Source organism: Astatotilapia calliptera, chromosome 17 (genome assembly GCF_964374335.1).
Source record: "Astatotilapia calliptera chromosome 17, fAstCal68.1, whole genome shotgun sequence".
Taxonomy (NCBI): domain Eukaryota; kingdom Metazoa; phylum Chordata; class Actinopteri; order Cichliformes; family Cichlidae; genus Astatotilapia; species Astatotilapia calliptera.
The window spans coordinates 29,562,059-29,588,950 of NC_137438.1; the positions used below are offsets into that span (position 1 = coordinate 29,562,059).

Consider the following 26,892-nt stretch of genomic DNA (forward strand, 5'->3'; position numbering starts at 1 on the left):
TGTACAGATTCAGAAAGTTGAGGGAAAATGAAAATTGATGGAATAATAAACAAAGAAAAGTATCATCAGAGCTTGATACATTATGTAATAACATCTGGAAAGTGTCTTGTTTGCAAAAGCTTCATTTTTCAGCATGACACTGATCTCAAGAACATTGACAATGCAATAAAAGCATACCTGGATAGAAAAAACACACAGTGGAACACTATCAGTGATGAATTGACCTCCCCAGAGCCAGGACCACAACTTCATTGAAGCAGTGTGGGATCATCTTGACAGGAAATGGAACAATAGGCAGCCAACATCCGAAGAGCTTTAAATGTCCTTCAAGAAGCCCATCCATCCATCCATTCGCTTCCGCTTATCCTTTTCAGGGTCGCGGGGGGCGCTGGAGCCTATGCCAGCTGTCATAGGGCAAGAGGCGGGGTACACCCTGGACAGGTCGCCAGTCTGTCGCAGGGCCAACACACAGGGACAGACAACCATTCGCACTCACATTCATTCGAACATTCACACCTAGTGACAATTTGGATTATCCAATTAACCTATCCCCACAAGCTGCATGTCTTTGGACGGTGGGAGGAAGCCGTAGTACCCGGAGGGAACCCACGCAAACATGGGGAGAACATGCAAACTCCACACAGAAAGACCCCGGCCTGATGTTGGAATTGAACTCAGGACCTTCTTGCTGTGTGGATGGATGGATGGATCATTTACTTGCATGTATGTCTACACATTTCAATAAATCGTTGCACCAGTTTCCCATTTTCCTACCGAAATATAAAGAAATGACAGCGGTCAAGGCTTTTGCACAGAACCATATTTCTTTTTATTAAACCTCTATAAAGTGTTATTTCTATCAAACTTGTTCAGGCAAAACATAACTTTCCAAGACTATAATGGAGTTTTAGTACGTCAGTCACTCTGATGCCATGCTGCTTCCAATTTCCATTATTTCTCACAACATTCTTTCTGGAATTAAAATATAGATTAACTCTCTCTCCATTCATTGCTTGAGTCTTACAAATATCATAAAAAATTAATTCATAACATTGCCTATTTCAGCTTTGTGAAAATTGATAACGTGCTTCTGCATAGCTATCGCCATAACCACTCTCTCTTTCCTCCAGACATAAATCTCAGACGCGGTCACTTTTTCTGTGTACCAAGAAGTGTTTGTGTCTTGAGAAGTTATAAAAGCATCAAAATGAAAGCGTGGGACATGTTTATCTTCCAGCAGCTGGTGAAGTGAAAGAAGCCAAGTGCTTGAGGCAAGCAGTACCAGGCACATGCAACCCAATGAACCATCTCTAAAAGGAGACAGTGCATCCTTTTTAAGCTTTCTCTGGTAATGCAATGTTATTTAAGGATTGCTTTGTATAGAATCATCACAGATAAATAAACTGTATAGCACGTTAAAAGGCATGTTTAGAGTAGATTTACCTTGCTGTCAGAAAAAAAAGGGAAAAAAATATGTAAGGCATGCTGTCTAATGCTGTGAACAGGTAGGCAAAAAAACAAAGGCATACATCCAGACTGGAAGTAGCTTCCCACTCCCTCATTCTCACCTCATTTCAAACTTCACTTTAATGAGCTGCACGCGGTTCTGCATACCTTACATATCATGCACAAAGTCGAATCTAATGTAATGTTAATGCACAGGAAGACAACATGTTAGGCCACGATTAGCTATAGTGAGGTGTCGACTGCAGAGTAAGTAGGTTAGACCTCCAGGGGCCCTAAAGACACAGTCTGGCTTCAAACTTCCAAAAGAATTATGACAGAGTTGCAACATCTGCTGCCTGAGAGGAAGACAGACAGTGATGGATAGCCAGGTGTTCTGTGTATATGTGTGTGTGTGTGTGTGTGAGCGAACACACACTGCCCACACGCTGCACACATATGTATAACCCAGGAGACCAAACCTGCATACAGTGTGTGCAAATCTACATTTACCTACAAGAAGACTGGCTGAGGGACCAGTTAAATAAGCAATGCACACATCTGTGACGAATGGCAATTTCTATTTAATACGACTCACTAATAGACACTGTGCCAAACCCACAAACATGTTGGCGCATGCAAGGCTGCGTGCAACACACAGACACTTTGAAAATATAGTAGCATGTTTATGATGGTGGACTGCTTAATATCTATCAACAACTTCCATATGAATGCATTTTCAGCCGGATAAATAATCCCATCAGAAAAGATAAAGATTAATGATATATTTATCATCCAATGACAAGAGCTCCACGCTACACAAAGATCAGTATCGAGATGCCAAATTGTACTTGATGAGATTACAGAACACTAGGAAATAAAATGTTACTATTACACTGTCAAAAATATTAATATCATATCAAGAAATGGCATTTATAGCATAGTTTGTATATATAAACTTTCAAAGATGAGCAAATATCTCTGCTGTGGATATATAAATGTTCACACGAGAAGACAAAAAGAACTGCTTCTTATCCAGACATCATATTTATCATGCATGAAAAACACGCTTTCCAATCAGTGAGTCTGAAGAATAATGTGTCATCAACAGTAGTAATAATAATGTCACCATGTTTATAGTAATCTGTGTCATCACTCATGATAAACAACATATTGAGTATAAATCAATGAAGTACATCTAAATATCTAAAGAGGCAGCAGCACGAGTGACAGGCTAATCTAACTCAAAGTGTTTGGCTTCGACATATCCCGTCTGTGTACTGAAAAAAGCAACAAACGTGGTTTTGTGGTTTTTACAGTGTCAGAATACAAGCTTGTATTTTAAGTTATGTACTTTCACATATTCTTCAACCTTTTCCTCTCATTTTTTAATCTAATGCTTACAAAATCTTACTCTTACAAAAATGTATTACTTCATTTAGGTGCCAGAAATCAAAATCCCTTTAAAGCTATCCCTCCATGTTTGCATTTCCTTCCTCTTCCACTCCTGGTTTGGGGCTGGGTGAAGGAGATAGGCTGGGTGCTGCAGGGGTCCTGCGCCCAGTGGGGATTGGGGGCAGGATGGGCTTAACGTTGGACCCTGGGCGTCGATCAGAGCATGGGGACACAGCTGCAGCTAGTTGATCTGCTCCTGGATGAGGGTCATTAGGTGTTTGGCTGGATGGAACGTGGTCTGAAATCAATAATCAATCAACAATCTTTAGAAGTTCAGCAAGCCAACTTTATTATTTTATCATTAGATTTTCTGTTTTTCCCACAGACAGTAAACAAACCTGTTATAACCTGTCACAATTATTTCCAGCTCTATTTTTGTCTCTTTAAGCTTTACTTTCTTTTGATTGGCTGCCCCTCACCTAGCTTCCAAAACTCTTTATTCAAAACGTTAGCTACATTTAATACGAACATCTAATGAAAAAGCACATTTATAACAAAAAGCACATAAGGAACCTTTTAATCTCTATAATGAATGATTTTACCCAAAACCATTCATTATAGAGATTAATACAGCAAAATACTAAAAGATTATATTTTATTTAAAATGTTCCTTCAGAATAATTTTCATATTAAACCACCCCTTCCTTGGCTTCTATAAATATAAAAAATAATTTCTTTCTATATAGAACATAAATAGATACAGACATTTAAACACATCAGATAAAAAAATTACTTAGTAACCTTTAAGTGTTTCCGAAGCATGTCCCATGACTGAGACATGTAGCGGCTCTGCTAAGTCAGAGAAGGCGCCGGCTGAACTGGGCACTGACAAAGCTGAGCTGGCACGAGAATCATCCGAGCTGTTTGTCAAATGCAAAAAGGGACAAGAAGGGAAGACAAAAACACAGAGACAGACAAGCAGTGGAAAGGAAGTTCACATAGTGGCAGGTGTAATGGAGGCAACAACACAAACATATGGTTGTTACACGGGTAATAAAACAAAAAGTGAAATGACAAATGAAATGGGTAGAAGAGCTTCAAAATGAAAGTCAGGCAGAATGTGATGCAAACCACTGCTGCAGAGACTGACAGTATTCAACAGTAATATCAATAAAGCAATAATAAGTACTCGGGTACAGATTTTCCATTTACCTAGAAGCTATACAATGTGTATGTATACAAATGCATACGCAAGACTACACAGTTACTACACAATAACAACATGGGAAATAAGCACACACAGGTAAAGACACATCCCTATTAAGAGCAGTGCCAGCAAGGAGACAGATGTCTGGAATCCTGCATAGAATTACTGAGCGAGTGAGTAATGCCTACTGTACACACTGGAGGCATGTATTACTCACACCGCGATGACAGAACTTGCAGATTTTCAACAAGTTTGATGAAACCTGCCTTCTGAAGACGAGGGCCCAGAGGGAACAAATTAATTTTGACAGCACAGGTTTCTATGCATGTATCTTAAATGACTTTTTTTTTTTTTTTTGGACGAACTAAATTGATGGCTCCCATTTGCGTGCACATCACACATATTATGGGGTACCTGATTAAATACTTATTTGCGCAGTACACAGGTTTATTGAGTGTAAGTGTACACACAGGGGAGTTAAATAGCAGCAGAGGCAATAAAATCTGAATTTATGAGTGGGTGTATTTGTGTGTGTGTGTGTCTATGCGTGTGTGGGATGTGTGTTCAGATTTTTACCAGCATGGCTTAAACCTGTAAACTGAGCTGGATAAAAAAAACAAGTAATGTCGTAAAAACTGGCTCTGGGAGTCAAGAGTACCGCTGCTAAGGCCATTTCCTGCTCCTTAATCTTTAGCTCACGGTTGTTTTTAATAAAACTGTAAGACTTCCTCTGGCTTCTCTCACGTTAAAATAAATCAATAAGCCATTTTTATGAATTTACTGATCATGCGCCGAGTGAAATCATATCTAACTTTGATCACTGTATCTGTTATTTTCATACAGTAACATCTGGCCTTACCCACTGTCCTCATGAAAAAGATTACCAGAATCATCATTATGCACAGATGACGCCACTGGTTGAGCAGAACTGAGGAAAACAAAAAGTAAGTAATGATTCAGTGTTTTTCTTCGCCACCATAAGTTCACACACATTACCTTGCAAAATAGTCCGCATGAATAAAATATGCAGCCAATCATTCATATCTGGCAACAGGTGTACTTTAGGACAAGTGAGTGGAGTGCACCTCTAACAAGAACCCATCACATTAACAAACGGTTAGATTCAAATTATTTGGGCACCTGCCACTTCACCCTCAATGTCAAACAATGACTCAAAACAAACCATCAAAGCACAATTGGGACAAGTGGTCCAATTAAACCAATTTGGCCCAGCTCAAAGTGCCCACTTGATATTAAGTAATGGAGTGGAGTGGAGTGCATGCTGCTTGTTTCTACCTTTTGAAGAGCTGGCTGTAAACCCCTGGACTCTTCCCCACTATAGCCTCCCTCACCAGCTGCTCACGCCTCCTAATGGAAGCTAGCTCCTGGAGAACGGAGATGCAAAGAGGGCACAGAAAAGTTGGTGGGTGGAGCGATTAAAAAGCAGAGCAGGAGGGGAGAAAAAAACATGTAAGAAACAAACATAATATTCACAAATTAGAATAATTTACTTGTAGGCTTCATTATCAATACATTTATCATTAGACATCCTGTAACTCACAGTGGAGCTCTTCTGAGGGTGGAGCTCTTTTTGGATCTTGGTAAAATATGATCTGTAGGAGATATCAGAGGGGTCCAAAGCTCTGGCTGAGTGTGATGTGAGTGTCAATCTTGACATTGACACAGGCGACAGTGGCTTCTCTTCTGGATTATGACCTACAAGAAACAGATACTGTCTATATCTGAAGTTTTAAACAGCATGGAACAGAGCTTCTAGACATTATTTATTTTTGAAATCATCAAATATAATTTATAATACTCTACTTTGTCTTCCTGTTGCTTCGTCTGTCTCCATTTCCTTTTTCCTCTGTAACACTAACCCCCTACATTCACTACATTTATGAATCAACTTGGGATTCTATTCCTCCCGCCTGGCAGGTCCATATTTAACATCCTTTGTCCAGCATATCCACTATCCATCCTCTGCACATGTCTATACCATCTGAGCCCTGCCTCTCTAAATTTGTCTCCAAACTACTCAACCTGAGCTGTCTCTCTGATATACTCATTTCCTGTCCGTGTTGTAATTTATAACCCCATTTGTATTTTAGGGGACACTCCATGATTTAGCAATTATACTTTATAAACCTGAGGGAAAGTATGACAATAACAATTGAAATTAATAGCGCTGTGTGAGACCCCTCACATTTTTTAAATTCCTTATTCCTCTGATTTCTAACACAGGTTAATTTCTGGTTAATTGCTTCAGGATTATTATTTTCAGACTTTAAAAAACTTCTTCTCAACCAATGATATTATTATCTTGCAGTTTTTCAGTAATACTTCCTGTCCAATGAAAATGAACTTAATTAACACATGTCAAATTGGTTGAGTGCTCCTTTAAATAATAAAAAAAAACAAGCAAACAAAACAAAACCAAGACACAAATTAATTAACTGAACTTTACCCGTGTCTTGCTTTACAAAACTGGTGTTGTGACACTTTGGACCTGCTAATGATGATGTTAATAAACAAACACATAGACACCTGTGGAGGTGTTGTCAGGGGATGCTCTGTTGTTGTTCTCTCCCTCCTCCTGCTCCTCTAGCAACAGGTACTCCTTCACTGCCTGCCTCAGTGTCTTGTAGGCATCTTCCCAGTCATCTACTCACACACACACAGGCACACAGATACACACACACAAAGAAATCTGGTGCTCAACAGAGCCAACGTATCTCCCCATCAAACAGTAATAGATCAAAAGATAAGCGGATGACGACCTTAGTGTAATGAGGCGCAGGCTGGCAGTGAATAAAAGTGATGAGTGCCCGCACTCTCTGTATGTTCATCTCATTAAGAACACCCCTAACATGTCTGAATGCTTTCATGAGGGAATGATAAACACAGCTATTCTGCGGCTACGTGCCTTTAATACATGTGGTAATTGGATTGAAAGTGTAGTTTATGGATTTTAGTGGAGTGTGCTAATCCATCTAATGCTATATCAATGATAGCTGGACTGCACTAAGCCAGGGCATTTTCAATCTTTGTGAGACACTATAATGATGAACAGAGCAATCACACCAAAGGCTATTGGTGGTGCATTGTCACAGTGTAAAGTCTTTTGTGGTATCAGAGAAGAATGATTGCTGCTTTGCTGTAACTAATGGGGATCATAACAAACTAAACTCAACTTCAAATTTTCTGTATTGAAACGGGCTGAAAATGTAGAAACATCTAAATATTTCCACTGGGAATCAGTTAACTGGAATCATAGCTTCAAATTGATACCCATTGAAAATTAATTGTGAATATTTGGAACACTTTGTACTGCAACAGCTAATTATTATAATACATCTGATTAACCACCGGATAATATTAAAAAGCAATAAAAGCAACATAGTACCACAGGGAATAACATTATCGAAGAATCCTGGACGTTGCCTGTTGGTGTTGGCGTAGAGCTCTATACGTGACACTGCTGCATCCATTTGTGCCTGGGTGTAGAGTCCACGGGCTTTAAGGTGGCCTATGTACTTTTCAGCCTGGGTGGGGATGAGCAGGATGTATCGAGGCTCAAAGTAGGTCTTTTTTAGACTGAAAACACCCTGAAAGAAGAGACAAAATGCCTGCAGATATCCTACTTTTAACACTCTTATACATGAGCTTTCCTTTCACATACCTCCAGCTCCATATGCACGCAACAGGCCAATCCTTCTCTAGCCACATCCTCTACAGCATCTCTGGTAAGTCCGTAACTATGCCCCCCATACTGGATGGTCTGGATAAACTTACCCTGAAATAACATTTCCCAGTGCAAGAGAAGAGAATGAGAGAACATTTTATTACCTCGCTATTCATCACGTTATTGCAACAGTTATGAGCTCCTAAAATGGGACATATTTGACATACATGCACAATCCCAGCATGTTCTGTCAGGGTTAACAACCTGTAGCCATTATTCCACCTGTGAACTGAACCTGCCCTGACCTGGCAGGGAAAAATAAATAAATCTTTTTGTTACTTTTCACACATGACCTGACCTTATTGTTACTGTTAAGTGGTTGGAAAAACTGATAAACAAATTGTTCCGGCTCTAATATAAATTATATATGAGGTTACTTATTTCTATGTTTTAACTCATTTTATGATGCTTATGTTGACTAATTAAATGCATGACATTTAAAGTCACATTCACTGACTTTTTAAAATCTGCAATAAAAGCAGCAAACTGTCAAATAAACAACCACATGTGCAGCCATTAGCAGTAAACAGAATGGACTCAAAAGTTAGTGTCCTCTTTACCTTTCAGCGCTGCATAGAGTAGGAAATACATATATTATACCTACATTAAGCAACAACACTGAAGAGAAAACTCATTAACTGTTATTCACTACATTTCAAATGACTTTTACTAAAAACTTATATAAGATGTACAGCACTTCTTCCAAATCAAGTCTCACGTGTCCCCTTTCCTAAATAAAGCATCTCACTGCAGTAATTAAAAATGATTACTGGGGTCAGTTTTGTAAGAAGGTATGACAGTAAAGCTGCAAGAAAGCACATTTGAGGACTGAAGAGAGAACTAACACAAGAGAAGTAAGAGTAAAAGAAGTAAAAGAAGACAAAAACAAGCAAGAAAAGGAGGGCCAGACTTCAATAAACCACAGCCTGGCAAAAGAAGACTGGTGGGAGGAGAAGAATGGACAAATCAAATAGAGGGAGGAACAGACTGACAAGTTAACCTCTGTTCAAAAAGACAAAAGGCATCAATATCAGCATCAAAGCGCTTCCTGTGTAAATCACTACCTGACCCAGACCTCTATAAATAATCCCCCACCTCTCTTGCATAACAGGCAGCTTGACAAGACAGACAGATGGAAAAGAAATGTGCCCCAAAACCCAAAGGACTCCACTTTTCTCTGGCTAAAAGAACTATAACTTGTGTATTTAATGAGAGCCATTTGTGGATCCCTCCTGAGGGTGTTTTAAAGTTTTGACCAGTGTCTACTCATTGATGGCTTTCCTTTGATTAGCTTTCACATTTTTTGTGAGCCTAAATTGAGTTATAGGAGATGCTGTAATAGCACATTCTGAAATAAAATTTAATTAACATGTCTATTATATGTTTTCAAAAATGGTCCATTCAACCAACATTTCCACTAAATTATTTTACACAAAAATGTCAGCCAGTTAAACTAAAATCATTCAGCCAAATCAAACTAATTAACACAACTTACTCAACTCATTAAAGCCAATGAAAGAAGTCAATTTGAATGTGACTTCAGCACTAAAGTAAGTCCAAGAAGATTTAATTATGCTGTGGGTATGATTTAAAACACTAACCACATAAAACTATTCCGAGTACACTCGAAATAGCTCAAAATAACTTCAAGCTAACTCACGGTGTGAATCATACTCTGAAACGCCTCCTCACTGACAAAATGGTAATCAAGTCCATTCTCTTCTCCGAAGTACGGCCCCCTTGTGGTGTGAGAGATTCTGCAGTGACAGATACAATTAGAGAAACAGTTGCATAGTTAAGTCAGCTAGTAAGAGGAAAATGAGCTGCGACAAAACCTCTGGCTTTTCAGTCTGTCTCAGACTGTCAAAGTGACTAAAAGTGAGAGCCAGAAATATGTCTTCTGCATGTGTGCTGTATGTTGAAACTTCAGTCACTTCAATATATCAGTGTAAAAAATGTTCTGAAGTTCAGCCAAAGCTACCAATAGCAGTCTGTATTTGACAGTTGACTCTCAATAATATAAGAATAAAATATTTTGGTAGATCATATAAAGTTAAAGGACCCACTGTGTCGTCAGATGTTTAATTCATAGTATTTTTGCAATTTCAAATGTATTACAAAACAAGCGCTACTAATGGGCACTAGCTCTGAGAGCTCAGCATATGAATTATTACTATGTGTGTAGAAGTTTTAAGACTGACCCATAAGCAAAGTATTCGTTGAACTCTTGACACAGTCTGTGAGTCAGCTCTCTCTTCCCACAGCCTCGAGGACCTGTGAGCACCAGCATGGGGTAGGGAGAGTCTGCACTGGGAAGTGTACTGCTTGGAGACAGACATACACACACGAAGCATTCAGAAGTTTTACTTTAATTTTACACGCCCGCTCTTAGCTTCAAAACCAGTTATCTTCCCCTTCCAAAAATGAGCACTGCTTAAGTATAAAAAGCCACAAAGCAAGAGTCACTCCTACAGTCAATATAAACGCGAGCCTCGCGGACAGTATGGATGTGCTCCTTCTGGTAAGCACAGAGGAGAATGGCAAATTTACTGTAGCTGCAGCTTTTATTTGCTGATGATCGGGTTTTTTTTAAAGTGCTGATACTTGAATTTTTTTTTTCTTTTAGAGTGTAGATAAACAGGATAAATTGCTGCTCAAGCAAACAACTTTCTTGATATTTTATTTTACAAGATATGTATTGATTGTGGTTAATCATAATCTCTGGATTGTTCTGAAACCTTTGCTTGTAGTGCACTTCCTAAATGCTACAGGCTCTTCCTTGTATGCCAGTAATAATTGTTAATTAATAAACTTATTAATGTTACACGAACTGGTGGCCATGTAGTGCTGAGGATATTAAATAAATGTCAATGTGAACCTTTCATAAAGGACCTGGGGCTGCATCAGCTGATACACTAGGTGGGTTATGTGATCCCTGGCTGCCACCACATCCATAGGAGGGTCATACATGTTTACTGACGACACCTGGTAATTAGAATTAACAATCACAGAAGCAGTTCACACAGACTTTAAAACATTAGGTTTGTATTATTCATTGCGACAAAAAAAAGCTTCTGATAGATTAAACATGTATTTACAGTTTAGTGAACCAAACAGTATTATCTGTTTTGTCTGTTCACACCTTTTCTTCAACAGTGACTGCCTCTTGGTCCAGAACAGTCAGATGCTGAAGGAGGAAGATGACTGCCAGCTTGTAATCAGGTTGCTCCTACCAATTACATTCACACAAGCACATACAGTCAGCAAAGTTGCCTGGCAAAACAGCTTTAGAAAAACAGGAAAGAAGACCTCTGTCATTGACAGCACATTTAAACACATTTAATAGATTATCTCATAGTCAAACTCCTGTTGTAAGTAAAGGGCATGGTTACCTGCACAGGGTTTTCCACCAAACTGAGGTCCCTCAACAGTAAAAGGTCGTGAATATGCTTGCACTCCTGAATTTCACTGACCTGTGAAAAGTTTACTCAGACAGTTCATACAGTGTATTAGTTTCCTTTTGAAATGCCATGAAGTTAAATTATTGACCTTATCTATGATTAAGGTATTTTCCAATTTTGTTGTATCTTATTAAAATCTGTAATGATGGCTTAAAGTACTGAAATGTATTCTGGAAACAGCATTAAACAGCCTACCAATCACACATCTTATCAGACAATGAGTCTGTGATACTTCATCTTAGAATTTAATCTAAAAAGTCTATTTGATTTTCAATATGAAGCTCAAGAATTAGTAACTGCCTATGAGCATGTGGTACTAATGCTGATATATGCACATCACACGTTTAATTCTGAAGACTCTCTCAGATCAATACCAGGTTTTTCTCCAGGTTGAGGGAGCCTAGCAGATGGAGGTTCTCGAGGCCTGAAAGACTGGTGATACGATTCTGAGATAAATCGAGAACCTGCAGGCTCTTCAGGTGCTCTAACCCTTCAATTTTCTCCAGATGGTTCCCCCTCTGCTCATAGAAAGGAAAAGAAAAAAAACATGATAGCATGAAGTTCATTCATATGCCTCTGTCCAAGTGTTAAGATAAACTCAGTGACTGTCTCCAATAAATATTAAGGACAGGTCATGGTTGTTCTGAAGGGTGCCTGAACTTTCTTTCCCATCAGTGCAGAGTTGAGTGGCAGGCCTGCCTCTTCTGACAGGTGAGGACTGACAGCCAAACAGCTGGCCTGGCGATAGCCCAGCACACCAGCTAACTGAAGAACAAGACCTGGGCACACCTCCCTTGTCTGGGTCCCCAGTCTGATTCTCACTCCATTCCACTGACAAAAGTTGTTATCTAGCCGTCTGGCCACACCTCTGCCTACTCTTGCCAAGCATGTTGCCTGGCAGAGGGCTGCTGTCAGCAGGGGTGGGTGACTGTGCTGCTCCCTTGAAGCTCTGGGTCACTGCTGTGATGGGCTGCGTAACAGGCTGGCTGACAATGCCATGCTGTTTTGGGAGGCAGCATGTGAGGAAGAGGGGTCAGTAAAGGGATGAGATGGATGCTGGATGGGCAGGGTCTGCTTGAGTGTGTGAGTGTGTGTGTCTGCTGAAACTGGTCCAGCCTCACTCTAAACACCAGCAGCTGGTCCCAAAGCAAATCTACAGAGAGGGGCAGGCACAGCCAGGCCGATGGGCTGCTGACAATGAGGAAACACTGATAAAGGACACGTGTGCACACATGCAAGCAGAAAAAGAGGCAGAGAGTGAGAGAGAGCGAAAGGGCCTGCTGTTGGACCATATGGTGATTCTCGAACAAGAGGCCAAGGTTTTACTGAATATAAAAGCGAGGCCAAAAACAGAGACATAAAGAGAACACATAGGGAGGGAGAAAAAAGGAAAAAAGAAACAGGTGAAATGGAGCATACATGTGTAAAATATACACAAGCAGCAACAATGTGTGCACGACAGCAGGTAATCTCATACATGTAAACAGAAGTACTGCCAAAAGAGCAAAGGAAAACACAAGAGTTCAGTTTAAAATGCATATTTATAAAATATCTACATTTGAAGTTCCACCTTTTATATATAGAGAAGAACCTACAAGGCACATGTGTGTGAGAGGCAAACCACCCAGGCCACTGATCCTCGAGATCTTGTTATGTGCAAGGCTGAGATGGGTGAGCCTGCAACATTGCTCAAGACCACTGATCTCACTAAAGCTGTTGTCTGAGTAGAGGCATGTTAAGAATAATACACAACAGGAAAAATATGCAGTTCACAAATCTTTTTTTTTTAATACATCACAAAGCATGTGTCTGAGAGAGAATGTTTTGCAGTGAGGATACAGTCTAGAACCAGTTTAGTTAGCGATGCATAGGCTGACAAATCCCTCATTTTAGTCATACGGTTGTGGGAGAAGTTCACCTCCTGAAAATAGCAGCACACTGTTAATAAAAGTCAAAAAAGTTTCAGGACATCTTAGTGAAGAAATCCTTCCACTAAATTCACAGAGTATGGAAAATAATTTACTAAAGTTCACTGTCATTCAAGGGCAGTAAATGCCTTGTAAGCATATTCTAACCGACTACAGATGGGCTATGGAAATCCAGCCCTATCTTGAGGGAATAGTGCTTGAGAGTGAAGCCCAAGCCACCACTCAAATGTTGTCTTATCCTGTCATCTCAAGGACCACCCGTGTTACCTTTAGGTTCTTGGGTGGCTGGAATTCAAAGAAGTTTGAGATTTCATTATAGGAAGCGTCCAGCACGACAAGGTAGGGCATGTGGCTCACGCAGGATAAATCTAGGAGTTGGGGAAAGTTATGAAAATTGATTAAAAAAACAACAACAAAGACAGCAAATATTTACATGCAAATAAATGTGCTTTAATCACATCATGGTATGGCATTTTATGAATGATGTCACTGTATAACAGGAAGATAATATTGGCATAAGAAAAAAAGTCACCTTGAATTTTGTTGTGTGGCAGTTCCAGCTTTTGAAGATGGACATAACTGCACAGCACAGATATGTCACTCAGACTGTGACTCTAGAGCAAAGAATACAAAATTAATTTAACCTAATTTTGGCTTGAAATTGAACTATGCTGCTTAATTTAAGGGAAAATTAAGGGGATGCTTGATCATTAAAGTATGCAAAGTATCACAAAGTCAGTTAAAGTTCAGTATTTACAGTTAGGAAACACAGACCATTGTAAAACTATTTCAGCTGCTTTGGTGCAAATGAAATTGACCACAGGTGCACTGGAGAGGCAACAACAAGGCAATCCCCAAAAAGGGAATGATTTTGCAGATGGTGGCCACAGACCATTGCTCCATCTTTATTCTTCCTGAATGATTTGTCTCTAGTTTTGCTATTTGCCAGTGTCCTTGTCATGAGTGTTAGGATAAGACATCTGCAGTGCATTCATATTTCAAAGCTCCTCCAGGATGGAGGAAAAGATTTGCTGTGTCTCCCAGCACTTAAAAGTGTAGAAGAGAAATCCGGAGACTGGCCACTACCCAAGGAGAGCTGGACAGGGCAAAAGGAGGGCATAAACACAGAGAGAGCACCAGTTTTTGCTTCTTTGTGCAAGAAAGAAAAGAAGGTGCACTGCCAGATCCCTACAAAATGACTCCCAGCGGGCTACTCATGTGCATGTTTCTGACCAAACTGTCAGAAACAGACTCAATGAGCATCACATGAGGTTCCAGCATCCTTTAGTGGGACCCATGCTTTCAGTACACCGCCATGCAGCTTAACTGGACTTCGCCAGACAACACTGGCAGGTCCGCCACTGGCGCCTTGTTCTCCTCACAGATGAGAGCAGGTTCACACTGGGCATGTAACAGTCTAGTTGTGGCCTCTCCAGTGCACTTGTTGTCCCATTCATTTGCACCAACAGAGATGAAACTGATTCACAATGGTTTATAATTCTTAGCTGGACAGATTCATATCCCTTAAGTTTAACTATATTGTGCTATATTGTCATGATCAAGTGTGCTCTTATTTATTAACTGTCAGCAAAAGATCATGACTCAATGTCAAATCATTACTAAAGCCTCGGTCTTCATTAAACAGCCAGTAACATGGATGAATGAATTAATATGTGTATCTCACAGGCAGAGAAAGGATGTAGAATGAGTGCTGGAGCCCAGTGCCAAAGCGTCCGAGTTGAAATATACTATTTGAAATAATCTCAGCTGTTAAAACACCATCCTTCTGTAAATAAGATAAACAAGTAAGTAAGGTTTAATTAAAATAGTGAACCCAGCAGGTACAGAATTACAAAGTGCCATAAAAGTAAAGATAACATCATGCATTTCACAAGAGGCCACTGAAAACAGAACCAAGTCCTGAGAGCCTAAAAGCAAAAGCGCACATATTCATGCAGCACACACACACAAATAGACTCTGCTTAGCTCCGTTGTTGATGCAGCTACCACAAATCCCAAGCATTCAACTATTTGACCTTGCTGTGCTGTTTTATTTTCCCAGACCTCTTGTACAAGGACATCTGCTTTACCTGTTGCACAGTGACAGAAACACGAGGATTTATTCAACCTGCGAAATGAACTCACCGTTTCTGCTTCGGCGCAATGACACACGCTGAGCCACATTTTTGTTATGAAAACCATAAAATTGCAATAATTGAATATAATAAGTTTCACACTATATGTTGCTTTTAAAAAAAAAAAAGTTTTTACTAGTTGACATAGCCTCCTAGCCTTACCTCCATCCCTCCGTTTTCCTCGAGCTCAGTGCAGGTGGGGGTCTCTGCTGAAGCAGCGTCAGTGAGGGACCCTGGGGGGGCAGGAGCTTAGCGACGCGGAAGGAAACTGTTCGCCGGTTTTTCCATTCATTTTTTCATTAAAAGAAAAAACTCGACGACAGAATAACTTGTTAGCAGTCAAAGGGAAGACGTTTACAGTTTAAAAAAACTCTAGTTAGCTAGCTTTTCACATGAAAGGTCCACTAGCGTTGCTAGGCAACGCTGACAAGTTTGAAGTGAATGGCATTATGGGTCCTGTAGTTTCAACCGAGCGTTAACGTCTGCTCGTTGATACTAACCCTAACCCATTTTCATAAGTTTTACAGCTTTTTCTACCGATAAACCCCTCCTCCAGGGTAATTCTTGCTGCACTAAAGTAACTATGTAGTAGATTAACTCTGAATTCAGAGAAAATGGCCTGTTTTTTTGTTCCAATGGCTTTTTATTTTGTAAAGTTAAAGTCTTTTTTTTACTGTTTAAACCCAAAGAGTCATGCTGATAGATTTCTGTCATCTGCTACTACTTATCACAAATAAGACAAATAAAGAATCTTGAATCATATAGAAAAACTCAAGACACGCTGTTGAAATGTTACTGTTTTTTCTTCTTTTTTTCTTTTCTTAAACAGAAAGCTAAGTTTCGGTCATTTTCGGCCCACTTACGGATGTAAAATTCATTTGAAATCCTTGGTTTAACAGGTTTTTATAAATAATAGCAGGTAACATTTTGGTCTGTGCAATCAGTGAACACCTTCTTAAATTTAATATAGGTTACAGGAGCAGAGTTTTTGTTTTTAATTTCCGTGGCACTTAGACTTCAGAATAGGCATAACAAAATAAATACAAGTTTTTCTATGAGAGCCTCCTCATGCTCGTTTTGTGGACAAATTTGATCAAATTTACCCAAAAAAGTGCTGAATTTTATTAGTTTACATTATCATTTCATCTGTTTGCACCTTTAATTACTTACATATATGCAACCTTTAAATGTAGACTTGTATCGTCCACCCTTTCCCTTGCATTTGGATTTTGCATCAGCCAGGGCTCATTCAGAGCTATGCTAATAACACAGTTAGCCTTGTCAAATATCATCCTGTGCCAACAAGATGCCCACAACAACAAAGCCTTCAGATGATGTTGTTTGTACTTATTTTTCTGATTCCAATATAATACACTTTAGCATTCTGTGCTTAAAGCCATGTCACACAACACATCACACCTGTCAGCTTAAGGAAATCCTCGTGTGTGTGTTGGATCCGTCTCACTTGTGTGATACATGGCAGAAACATCCTCACTGCTTCAAAACAGTGACAGGCTGTCACGTGCAGAAGGTCAATGTGTGTATGAACTCCTAGCAGCTGAACATCTAAGAGTGGAAAATGCGACCTTTACAACCATGTAAGGAAAGAAACGTACACAGACAAAGACTGGAATTTGAAGAATTTATTTTTTAGTGTATGCACTGTCAAATTGTGAGTGCTTCATTTAGAATAGATACATTTCAGAGCATTTATGACACTTCAGAACCAGATCAAGAAATAGGCCTGGTAACCACTAAAGCCAGAATTCAATGCATTTCTATGCCAAACATAAAATCAGTTCTTTAAACAGATGTGCAAAATTTAGATCAATTGCAAAGAAAAGCAGGTGAGATACGGGTAACAGTAAAAGAACCTTTTTGCAAGTGTAATTCAGGAATAAAAAGAATGGACAGGAGTGGTTTTCAAATACATATAAGAGCATTATTCCAGAATTTTATGGGCTATATTTATGCAGCATAATAGTAGTCTAACAGCATCTGTGAATGGCACGGCCCTGACAGAGTCATTTAGCATTGAAATAAAGTTTTCCATGTATAACATTATAAAAGTAACTCTGAAGTGAACAGATGAATGAGCAGATTTTAGATTTTACACCAAGTGTACGTTTCAGAGTGGTAGGCGAACCACTCAGCAGCTCCGCAGTTGTTTTCCCATCGATCCCAGCCTATGTGTCATTATGATGGATTGCTCTGTGGGCTTCAGGGAGACCAGCGCTGGGCCCAGTGTATTGACAAGGCTCCCATTTCCCTCTCCCCCTCTTGTTAAGTACTTCTCCCCCAAGTTAATGAACTAAAAACAAGGAGGATTGTGGGGAAGGGAATGATTTGTGATCGTCTCTTGAGTTTATATGTTTAGCTCACTTTATAGGATTGAGCACATGCAGTTTGAATGGCAAAATAAAGATTCAGCATTGCATAGTTTTGGTTTGTACAGCCACATATGTGCCTTAGCACAAAAAAGCAGAGTCGTTCCACTGTGGTCTCTTTGTCCAATTTGCAAAATAATATGTTAATTGATTCACAACTTTCCACAATAGTCGCACAACTTTACTGCACGAACTATGAGGAAAAAAAAGATAACAGATTTTTAACAACCATAGCTATGATACAATCGTCAGCTAGGGAAATCATAGGGGACCAACCCAAATTGGCAGCAGGCGGAAGATGTGGCCTCATTCAGACAGTCTAATCTGGCATCTGTTATTGCAGACAGAATCAGTGGGCCCATGGGGCTGCCAGGAGAGGAGAGAAAGAGGTGTAATTGAGAGCAGCAGTTTAGATCTAATAGGAAAATGAGATGAGATGAGGACTAAGTTCGGGTGAGTGTCCAAGACAATCGCCCTTTATCTGGAGATGTAGTCATGGTGAGCAAAGCACTGTTAAGAGTCCGGGCGTGTGCGCTGCATTTATTATGTGATTTAAATAGCGGAAATTGACAATATAGGCTGCTTTGTGACATAGATACATGGACCAATGGACCTGCAAGGCTTGCAGTTATGCAAGTTGTCACCTCCCTTCCCATGTAGAGTCAGTCAATTCACATAAGCTCATATAAGTAAAAAAAAAATCCATATCTATTTGTCAAAACTTGACTAGAGTGTGTTTCATCATCATTAGGAAGTATGAAATGTAGATGACACACTTTCCATCAACAGATTTCCAGATCTTGTGTCTAAAGCAAACATCTTTTTGCGTTTTCTAACCAAAATCTCAAATCTAAAACACATCACGTATTTGTGCAACAAAAATTTGAAAGAAACAAAAACATGCCAGAGTTCATCGCACTGAAAAATGCATTGCTGTTCCCTTTCAATGGTCATCTCCCTCTGAATGCCACGTCCTTGCTTTATCATTACACTGTGGTGATCTTCTTATCCTTGGTGGCCTGTTTAATGGCGGCCTGCTCACAGATGATTTCCTTCAGCCTCTGTAGCCGGGTGTTTTGAGTGCTCAAATCACCTACACCTGTCTGACTGCGATGGAGTAAGGAAAGGGCATTGATGTACTCCAGCTCTGTGTAGCGGACACCCTGGTCCACCACCAGGTTCAGCAGCTCATCCGCAGTGTTGTACAGCATCTCATAGTACTGCCTGAAAGAAGAAGGGAAGGTTGTAAATCTTCAAATTAACTGGAAAGACAAAATGAGCAAAGAAAAGGATGCAAGAGAGGAAATCAGAGTGTGCAGATGTCTTCTAAGGTAACTGTTCACTCTTCTATCAGAGGTCAGTTTGCATATAAAATATCAATGTATTTCCAGATCTATTTTAAATGATAAACAGTTTGGGAACTTTAACACTGAATTTAAATCCATTGTGGGAAAAAAATTCTGGGGTTGGTGTGGAGATAATCTGTGCCAACTTTGGTGAAGATTATAAAAATGTGTCAGTCCAAAATCATCCAGTTAGTAAAAATTGGAAAAAGGTTTAAACATTAAATTGATAAACACACACAGACACCCAGTAATGGTACAGCTGCTCTGTCTGAACTGTAGACACCTAAATTTAATGGGTATTTTCTTTACCCACGCTCCGCTTCACCACCAACTTTCATAAATATCAACCTTGCAGTTTTTTCTAATCCTGCTAGCAGACAAACAAACTCTATTGAATACATAACGTCCTTGAGGACGTAATCAAGGGAAAGCAGGGGGGAGAGGGAAAAAGAAAACGCTACATGCAACAGTAACACTTTATAATCCTGTGTTATTCATTTTTCCAGGGCTGAATCAAAAAGAACAACAAGAACAAAGGGAAAACACAGAAGCCACACGTACTGCTGTTGCTGTCAGCAGCAATTTTCTGAAAAAGGGCTTCAAGGACCTCAACCTCCTGCCACTGGGAGTTGAAGGTAGAGGGAAACCATTCAACAGCTACAAACTACTGAGACTATTCTAATGAAATGCTGTTGACAGAGCCAAAAGCGGAAAGAGGCGTGCACAGAATTAATAGCTCTTTAACCAGAACTGAATACCTCAATGGGCCATTTGAAAAGGACCATGAAGTACACAATGATAATGCAGGAGCACAAAAGGAGAGCAAGTATTGTTGAATAAAACACACATTCACCTGCTGACAAGAACAATACACATACAGATCAAAAAATACCAAACACAAGTGAAGAGAGACTGCACGAACGTTTTGAGCACAGCATTTTTAAGATTTGTTTTAGGCGTTGACCTCTTGTGGGCGTGTGACCATAGACTGTATAACTCATTAGCATCAACTTACAGTACTTGGCCATTAATATGGATTTCAGTAGGAGTCTAGCTTGTCATGAACACAAAATACAGATAACTGTACAAAGAGGGCCTGGAGGTAAGCAAATGCACAGGAATCTGTGGAAGCAGGACACACAATTTTTCTTTGGTCAGGGGTAAAATGAGTCTAAGACCAAGATGCAGGAATCCTAAAGAGACAACAAATGTTACACTTTCATACGATGGTTGTAGACGCAACCAGAGCAAGAGGGCATAGGTGAGCTACAGTCCTACTATTGCATGTTTATAGTAACAATAGGTACTGTAGTCTTTAGTAATGGCCAATAGTGTGCACATGGACAACTAAGATCAGGTTAGCAACTTTTATGGAGCTCTGTATGGACTGCAGAAAAAAGCACAGGGATTTTAGTAGCAGAACATTTAGCCATGATTTAATACAGAAATAAATGAGATCAAACAAGTGAAAAATATGCTTTGTCTCTCTTTCAATTATATTAGTTTAACACCAAGTTTTTCTTGGAGCTCCCAGTGTCACAACACAAGCAGCAACATCCTGGGTTTGTGTTGTACATTAATACACTGAATAAAAACTGACTGTTTACTACACAACATATCTCGGTCAAGGACAGGTGATGGTCAGTCAACAGCAGTGGCTTCTGCTGCTCTAAGTAAAGAGAGATAATTACAAGGCTGACATTGTAATGTCTTGCAGAAGAAAAGCATGTGAAAGGTATTGGGGGTGTTGCGACTAGGCAAACAATGTCAGAGCCACCGATGTTTGAACGTTCTTTGTGTGGCCTTGATGAAAATTAAATTAAATGTGGATGTGGTTAAAAAGGGTTAAGCTCTGTTGTGCCAGAAGAAGTTGGAAGTAAATGGATTCAGATATTTCTGATATGGCTCAGTAGAAAGACAAAAAAGATCCTTTGACTCATTTGTTTAGCTTCACCACCCATCCCAGACCCACTCCTTTCTTGAGATGTTCATTTGCTATGCTAACGAGGCGTTAATGAGCACTTAGGGAGCTTCTGTTCCAAGGTGTTTTATGTGCTGTCATTTTGGATATTCAACAAAAGAAAAAGACCTGGAAAGGTTAGAAGGAACGAGGGAGTGCTTGAAAGACGGAGGGAAAAGGAAGACAACTAAAGAAATGAATGCAGAGCAGGGGTGCATAATGTCTGTTTTTGGCCTTCCACAGCAGGCGTTGGCCTTGATCGTCAAAGCATTTGCATACTGTCTCACCCTCTATCCTGCTTAAAGTCTTTTTCATGCTTTCATCCCTAAGTTCATTTAGTAAAGAAGCTTGTCAACACTGATGAGTAACACCAGTTCACTCCTTAAATGGAGGTAAGACAGATGAAAATAGAAAAAAAAAAGAAAAACGGGTCTCATTTTCTTATCTATACAATATCTGAAACAAAACATTAGCTCAAGAGCAATCCCATTTCATTCTCTAGAGCCAGTGTTTAACGACGCACTTGAAGCAAATCGCCTCGTTATTTGATCTAATAAGATAAACAAATATAACCATAAATATGCACAGTTTTATTTGTTGAAGGGAGGCGCTTTGAACAGAAGGCTTTTCTCTTTCAAACCGCCATCCTTAAGTCCAAATGGAAAGCAGATCTGATTAACCGGACTGTTCTGAACAGAGCAGAGAAAAACAAAAATAGCAGAAATTGCACCTGACTGCTTGAAATTGTCTCTGTGTAATTTCCTAAAGAGGCAGAGACATAACCACTGCAAACATCTGTGTAGTAAACATTTATGTTGTTAGTTTTAGACACAGTTATTTGCTATGGTACATGATTCCAAAGTCACAGAGGTAAAGCTGAGTGGAGGGTGTAATTTACTCGGTAATGTGAATGTGTGTGTCTATCAGAACAGTATGTGGTGATTCTGTATAGTTTAATTAAGAGAATATTCCAGGTAGACTTCAGTAACAAGTTCCACATGCAGTGAGAGATGAACAGCACCCCTGCTAAGTCTTTGTTGGACATTTTTCTTCAGTCTAAAAGACCATCTGTCTGATACAACAGCAAAAGTAGCTGTGCAAATATGGAGTCTCTCCATTTAAGTAGCAGCTGACAAGAGATAATTGAAAACAATCTGATCGACGCTGTGAATATGGACTTAATTACAGCGTAATAGCAACTGCTATTCCTTTTGCAGTGATTACTCAAAAAGAGGTCCCATTGAAAATGTGTAGACAAGGCATGCCCCCAGGCAAGGCAGGCAACTGCTTGGGGAGGCGATGGTGAGTGAGTGCTGGGGCCTCTTAGGGCTGACAAAATGTACACTTATTCCCATTACATGCATGGATGTTTAAACAAGCCTAATGGTAACAAAAGCAATTGAATCAATAAAATGAAGAGGAGTTGTCCTTCTGGTTGGTAAAAAGAAAAAAAAAAAACAAGAAAAGGGGTTTTCCGGTACGGAGGCAATGTGGGTGGACGTGTAAGGTGAGCGCTCCCAGGCTCACTAACCAAAACTCTCCAAATTTACTCGAATTATTACTCTGACAGCATTTCACACTAATGAAGGGGAAAACTGGTCGTAAACAGAGAGGCAAGACACCAATGAAAACGGGAAAAGTTGAAAAACAAACAATGGAAAGAGATACAGATGACAATAGCGACGAGGGTATGGATGGCCTGCAAGCTAGCATCCGCGCCATCCATGAAGAGCTAAAAGCTACCAGGTTGGACATGAAAACAGACCTGAAAATTTTCAAAGACACCTTCTCCACCGAACTTACGTGTTTCAGAAAAGATATTGATAACAAATTAAACGAAATTGCCAGAGACTTAAAGTAGAGTGGATGGGGCAGAAGGGAGGGTGGCGGAGGTGGAGGAGTGGGCTAACGAGGCTCTGCTTCAAGCTATTCTAGCACAAGAAAATATACAAGCTAAACTGACAGACCTGGAAGCCCGATCACGAAGAAAGAAGGGGACAATCTACGGGAGTTCTTGGAAACATTTATTAAATCGGAGTTGTCCCTAAGCGATACTGAGCTGGGAATGCAAAGATGTCATAGGGCTCTCGGCCCGAAGCCACCGCCGAATGCCAGCCCCCGGTCAATAGTGATTCACTTTCTGGAGTACAGAATTAAAGAACTAGTGCTCCGCTCTGCTTGGAAAAAGAAAGAGGTCGTTCTGAACAGAGTGAGAATCTACTTTGACCAGGACTATCCGACTGAATTTCAACGGAAAAGAAAGTCTTACGCCCCCATCAGGAAAGTCCTTAAAGAAAAAGGAATTCGCTTCCAGACCCCCGCACCAGCTAAACTCCGTGTCTTCCTCAGTGACGGCACTGTAACTTATGATAGCGCGGTGGAGGCCACGGAGGATTTGAAGAAAAGGAAGGCTCTGAGCTTCGCGGGAGAACAGACCCGATCCATGGATGCAACACGGGAAAAGCTGAAGAACCTTTCCTGGGAGACAGCGGGACGCTGTGATGCATATCAAGATGATGCTCCAGGCATTTCGACATGAACCAAGGGACACAGTTTGATCATGTCCTGAACTGAATACTTGAGAAATTCAGTTTCTTTACCGATTTGACTTTTCCTGGGTGAGGATTGACACTTCAGCTTTACTTTGAATATAATTTAGAGTAAACGTTTAGGTTTCATTTTACATCTAAATATATACTGAAAGTTATATGTCGGTCTTAAGAGTACTTAGAGATTAAGACAGTGTTCTGGGAGCGTACTTTCCTGGTTAGTTTGATTGTTTGATTACTTCTTATTTTGTGGTATTTAGTTTATGCATAACCTCAGGAGACGTCATTTTACACAAGAGAGGCCCCTCGTGAAACGAGAGCTTTCCTCTCCAAAAGGTTTTTGGGGAATTCTGTTTTTGAGTAGAAACCACAGTTCTCTCATTTGTTCTGTTTTAGTTCAAGTTCAAGTTTCAAATTTTGACAAATGTATGTCTTGTGTGGGTGTTTTTGTTTGTTTGTTGTTGTTTTCTTGTTTTGTTTTATCACCCAGGTCTTACAAGGTAAATGCTTTGACTTATACAAGACATGTCATTTCAACAGTATAGTTTAGTAACCCTTAATGTTAATGGGTTACAAAACCCAGTTAAAAAAGGTAAACTCTTTGCTAAAATGAAAAAAGAAGGCCATCATATAATTTTTTGGCAGGAGACCCACCTAACCAAAAAGGGGCATGAAAAACGTAAGTACCCCGGATTTAAAAACATATTTTATTCATCAAAAACAAAGGGACCCAATAGGGGAGTTGCAATTCTGATTTCAAATAAAATCTCTTTCCAGTTCTCTTCACAAATTGCAGATAAGGAAGGACGATATATTTTGGTAAAAGGAATTCTAGACTCTAAAGTAGTGACGCCACTTAATATTTACAGACCTCCTGGACAGGACAAATCATTAATAAGGACCATATTTGATTTAATTGTTACGGAGACATCAGGTGTCCTGATATGTGGTGGAGACTGGAATGTACAATTGCACCCTACCTTGGACTCCTCAAACTTATTAAAAAAGCAGAATCCGGAATCTCTTTATGTGAGAAAGATGCTTAATGAGGTTGGGCTGATTGAGAGAGAACTTCATCCTTCTTCAAAGGCATATACATTTTTCTCCCACCCGCATGGTGTCTACTCAAGAATTGACTGTTTTTTTTATGTGCAAATCAGAAAGACCGAGGATAATAGAATATAACATTGGACCCAGAGACGTTTCTGATCATTCGGCAGTACACCTAAAGATACATTTGGATATTAAGCCTAGAAACGTTGTATGGAGACTGAACACTAGCCTTTTGAATGACCAAAAATGTGAAGAATTTATTAAGAAAGTTAATGAATTTTTGGAGGTTAATGACAATGGTGAAGTGTCACCGAGTACCTTGTGGGATACTGCGAAAGCAGTGCTCAGAGGAAAACTAATAATGTGGTCAGCGAGGAAGAAGAGGGAAGAAGAGAGGCAACAGACTATCATGTCAAATAAGTTGAAAGAATTGGAACAAGCACATATATTTCCAAAATGGAAAGACTTGGAACTTGCTCAATTGGATATACCTCTACAGTCTTTACTGGGTGATATAAGTCTACAGAAAAAACATGTGTAATTTGCATGAGTGCACCAAAGTAGCCTTAAATACATGGACTAAACAAAGTAAAAAATTCAATTTAGAAAGGAAAATGCGAATTCTAAGGTGGGTAGGATATGATACCGATTTTACACCAGCACATTTGGATGGAGTGTTTACAGAATGGACTTGGAAGGGTATTACAGCATACTGTAAAATCTCTTTTATGGATACTTACATTTGAGACACCATTTTAATAAAAATATTAAAGTTGCAAGGGATTATTCTGAGGAGGGGGGGCTCATTGATATGTTTGTCGACACATATAAAGGTAAAATACATAAAAAGCTGATCTCGAAACTGTACTCATGTTTACAAACATACAGGACCCACTCCACCCAGTATGTTAAGAACAGATGGGAGAAAGAAGCAGATATTACACTTACGTATGAAGATTGGTTGAATATTTGTAAAATAAACATAACTACCTCTAGCTCCCCTCTTTGGAGGGAATTTTCCTGGAAGGACAGTATGAGATTTTTCATTACACCTAAGTATATGATACACTTAATGTGCCTTCCAGTAGAACATTATTTATTTTTGATTGATGTTTAACATTAGTTATCCTGACTGAGTCAAGCCTGCACAGCCAGGAGTGACCATCAGGACACCGACGGTTGACTTATCAGTGTAACTAGCAGGCTGAAAGAACATAGAAGCTAGGCATTACAGTATTAACACTTCATAACAAGTCAGCATGGTCTTAGGCATTGGCAAGCAGTATCTATGATTTCTTACCAACAGACCACAGAATCATTTTCCAAGTTAACTTTAAAAGAGCTCAAGCCCAGACAATGTGGTCATTAATTTCTTGTCTGACATCCATGAAGATCACTGGCATTTCAAGCTGGTTTCAGCCTCATCCCCTCTGTAGAACATTTTTGGACTTTCTGAATCTGTTAACTTAATTAGCTTATCCACTCCTCAAACACTCAGCCTTTCCAGGGTGCTCTTCTTTCACTAAATCATATTACTAACTTGTTGCAAATTAATCAAATTAGCTGTTACATGTTCCTCCAGACATTTTTATTTGTTTGTTTTAGCATTTAAAAAAAAAAAAAAAAAAAGAAGAAGCAAAATTCATTCCCCTGTCTTATCATTTGACATGTTGCCTCATACGATTTTCAGATAAACCTGCTTAAATACTGTGCAAGTCAATAGCTTCCCAACTTTTTGGTGAACAGTGTTTTGATGTCTGTTTTGTACCATCTAATTATCAAAACAATCCCAGTGCTAAACTGTCTGCTGGCTGTTCAGAGTGAGTGTAAAGCTTCTGGTCTCTATTCAGTGCAGATGGAAGCGGGCTGGGCTAAGCAAGAGAAAGCTTAAGGTGTGTGTATGTCTATCTACCCATGTGTCTGAGTGATGTATGTTAGCGTGTGCTGAAAACACTTTCAAACAGTTCATTACCCAAGCAGTTGGAAGGCCATTTGCCAAACAGAGTAAGGGCTGTTAATAAGATTAAAATCTCTCAGTGCCCCACCATCAAGAAAGAACCCCTAGTGAAACACACACATCATAACACTCACGCACGCACACACACACATTTTTTGCCTTCTCCTCTCGTCTGAAACCAGTTAATGAAGCCAGCATTCTTATTTTTTCACACAAAACCAAAGTAAATTCTCATGTTGACTGCCATTATCGTTAAAGATTTTATGGGCTCCATCCTCGACACACACATTTACTTTCACTAATTTCCACCTGCTTCCTCCAGAACT

The 26,892-nt window shown here is 39.6% G+C and overlaps 2 protein-coding genes across 5 annotated transcripts in view; both read right to left on the minus strand.

Moving 5' to 3' along the window:
* Positions 1 to 1,566: 1,566 nt before the first annotated feature.
* Positions 1,567 to 16,722, minus strand: lrguk (leucine-rich repeats and guanylate kinase domain containing). Of its 4 annotated transcripts, none has more exons than XM_080292132.1 (21): positions 15,477 to 16,722; positions 15,216 to 15,269; positions 14,864 to 14,965; positions 13,712 to 13,793; positions 13,447 to 13,547; positions 13,091 to 13,172; positions 12,847 to 12,971; positions 11,626 to 11,769; positions 11,183 to 11,263; positions 10,933 to 11,019; positions 10,669 to 10,775; positions 9,992 to 10,111; positions 9,451 to 9,547; positions 7,728 to 7,841; positions 7,452 to 7,653; positions 6,593 to 6,709; positions 5,607 to 5,761; positions 5,342 to 5,430; positions 4,905 to 4,973; positions 3,640 to 3,758; positions 1,567 to 3,136 (listed from the first exon to the last, which is right to left on the minus strand). In XM_080292132.1, the coding sequence occupies exons 1-21, from the start codon at positions 15,480 to 15,482 to the stop codon at positions 2,913 to 2,915; spliced, it is 2,277 nt and encodes a 758-aa protein (XP_080148258.1). In that variant the 5' UTR covers positions 15,483 to 16,722; the 3' UTR covers positions 1,567 to 2,912. The 4 variants fall into 4 exon arrangements, with proteins under 4 accessions (XP_080148258.1, XP_026003773.2, XP_080148259.1 ...); XM_026147988.2 differs by having other exon boundaries at positions 9,992 to 10,114; XM_080292133.1 differs by lacking the exon at positions 15,216 to 15,269 and having other exon boundaries at positions 9,992 to 10,114.
* Positions 16,723 to 16,942: 220 nt separating this feature from the next.
* The window catches only part of exoc4 (exocyst complex component 4), a 144,260-nt gene continuing 134,310 nt past the window's right edge, over positions 16,943 to 26,892 (minus strand). Inside the window, exon 20 of the mRNA XM_026147677.2 lies at positions 16,943 to 18,925. Coding sequence (XP_026003462.1) covers positions 18,688 to 18,925 — 238 coding nt within the window. The 3' untranslated portion in view covers positions 16,943 to 18,687. The remainder of the gene's footprint in view (positions 18,926 to 26,892) is intronic.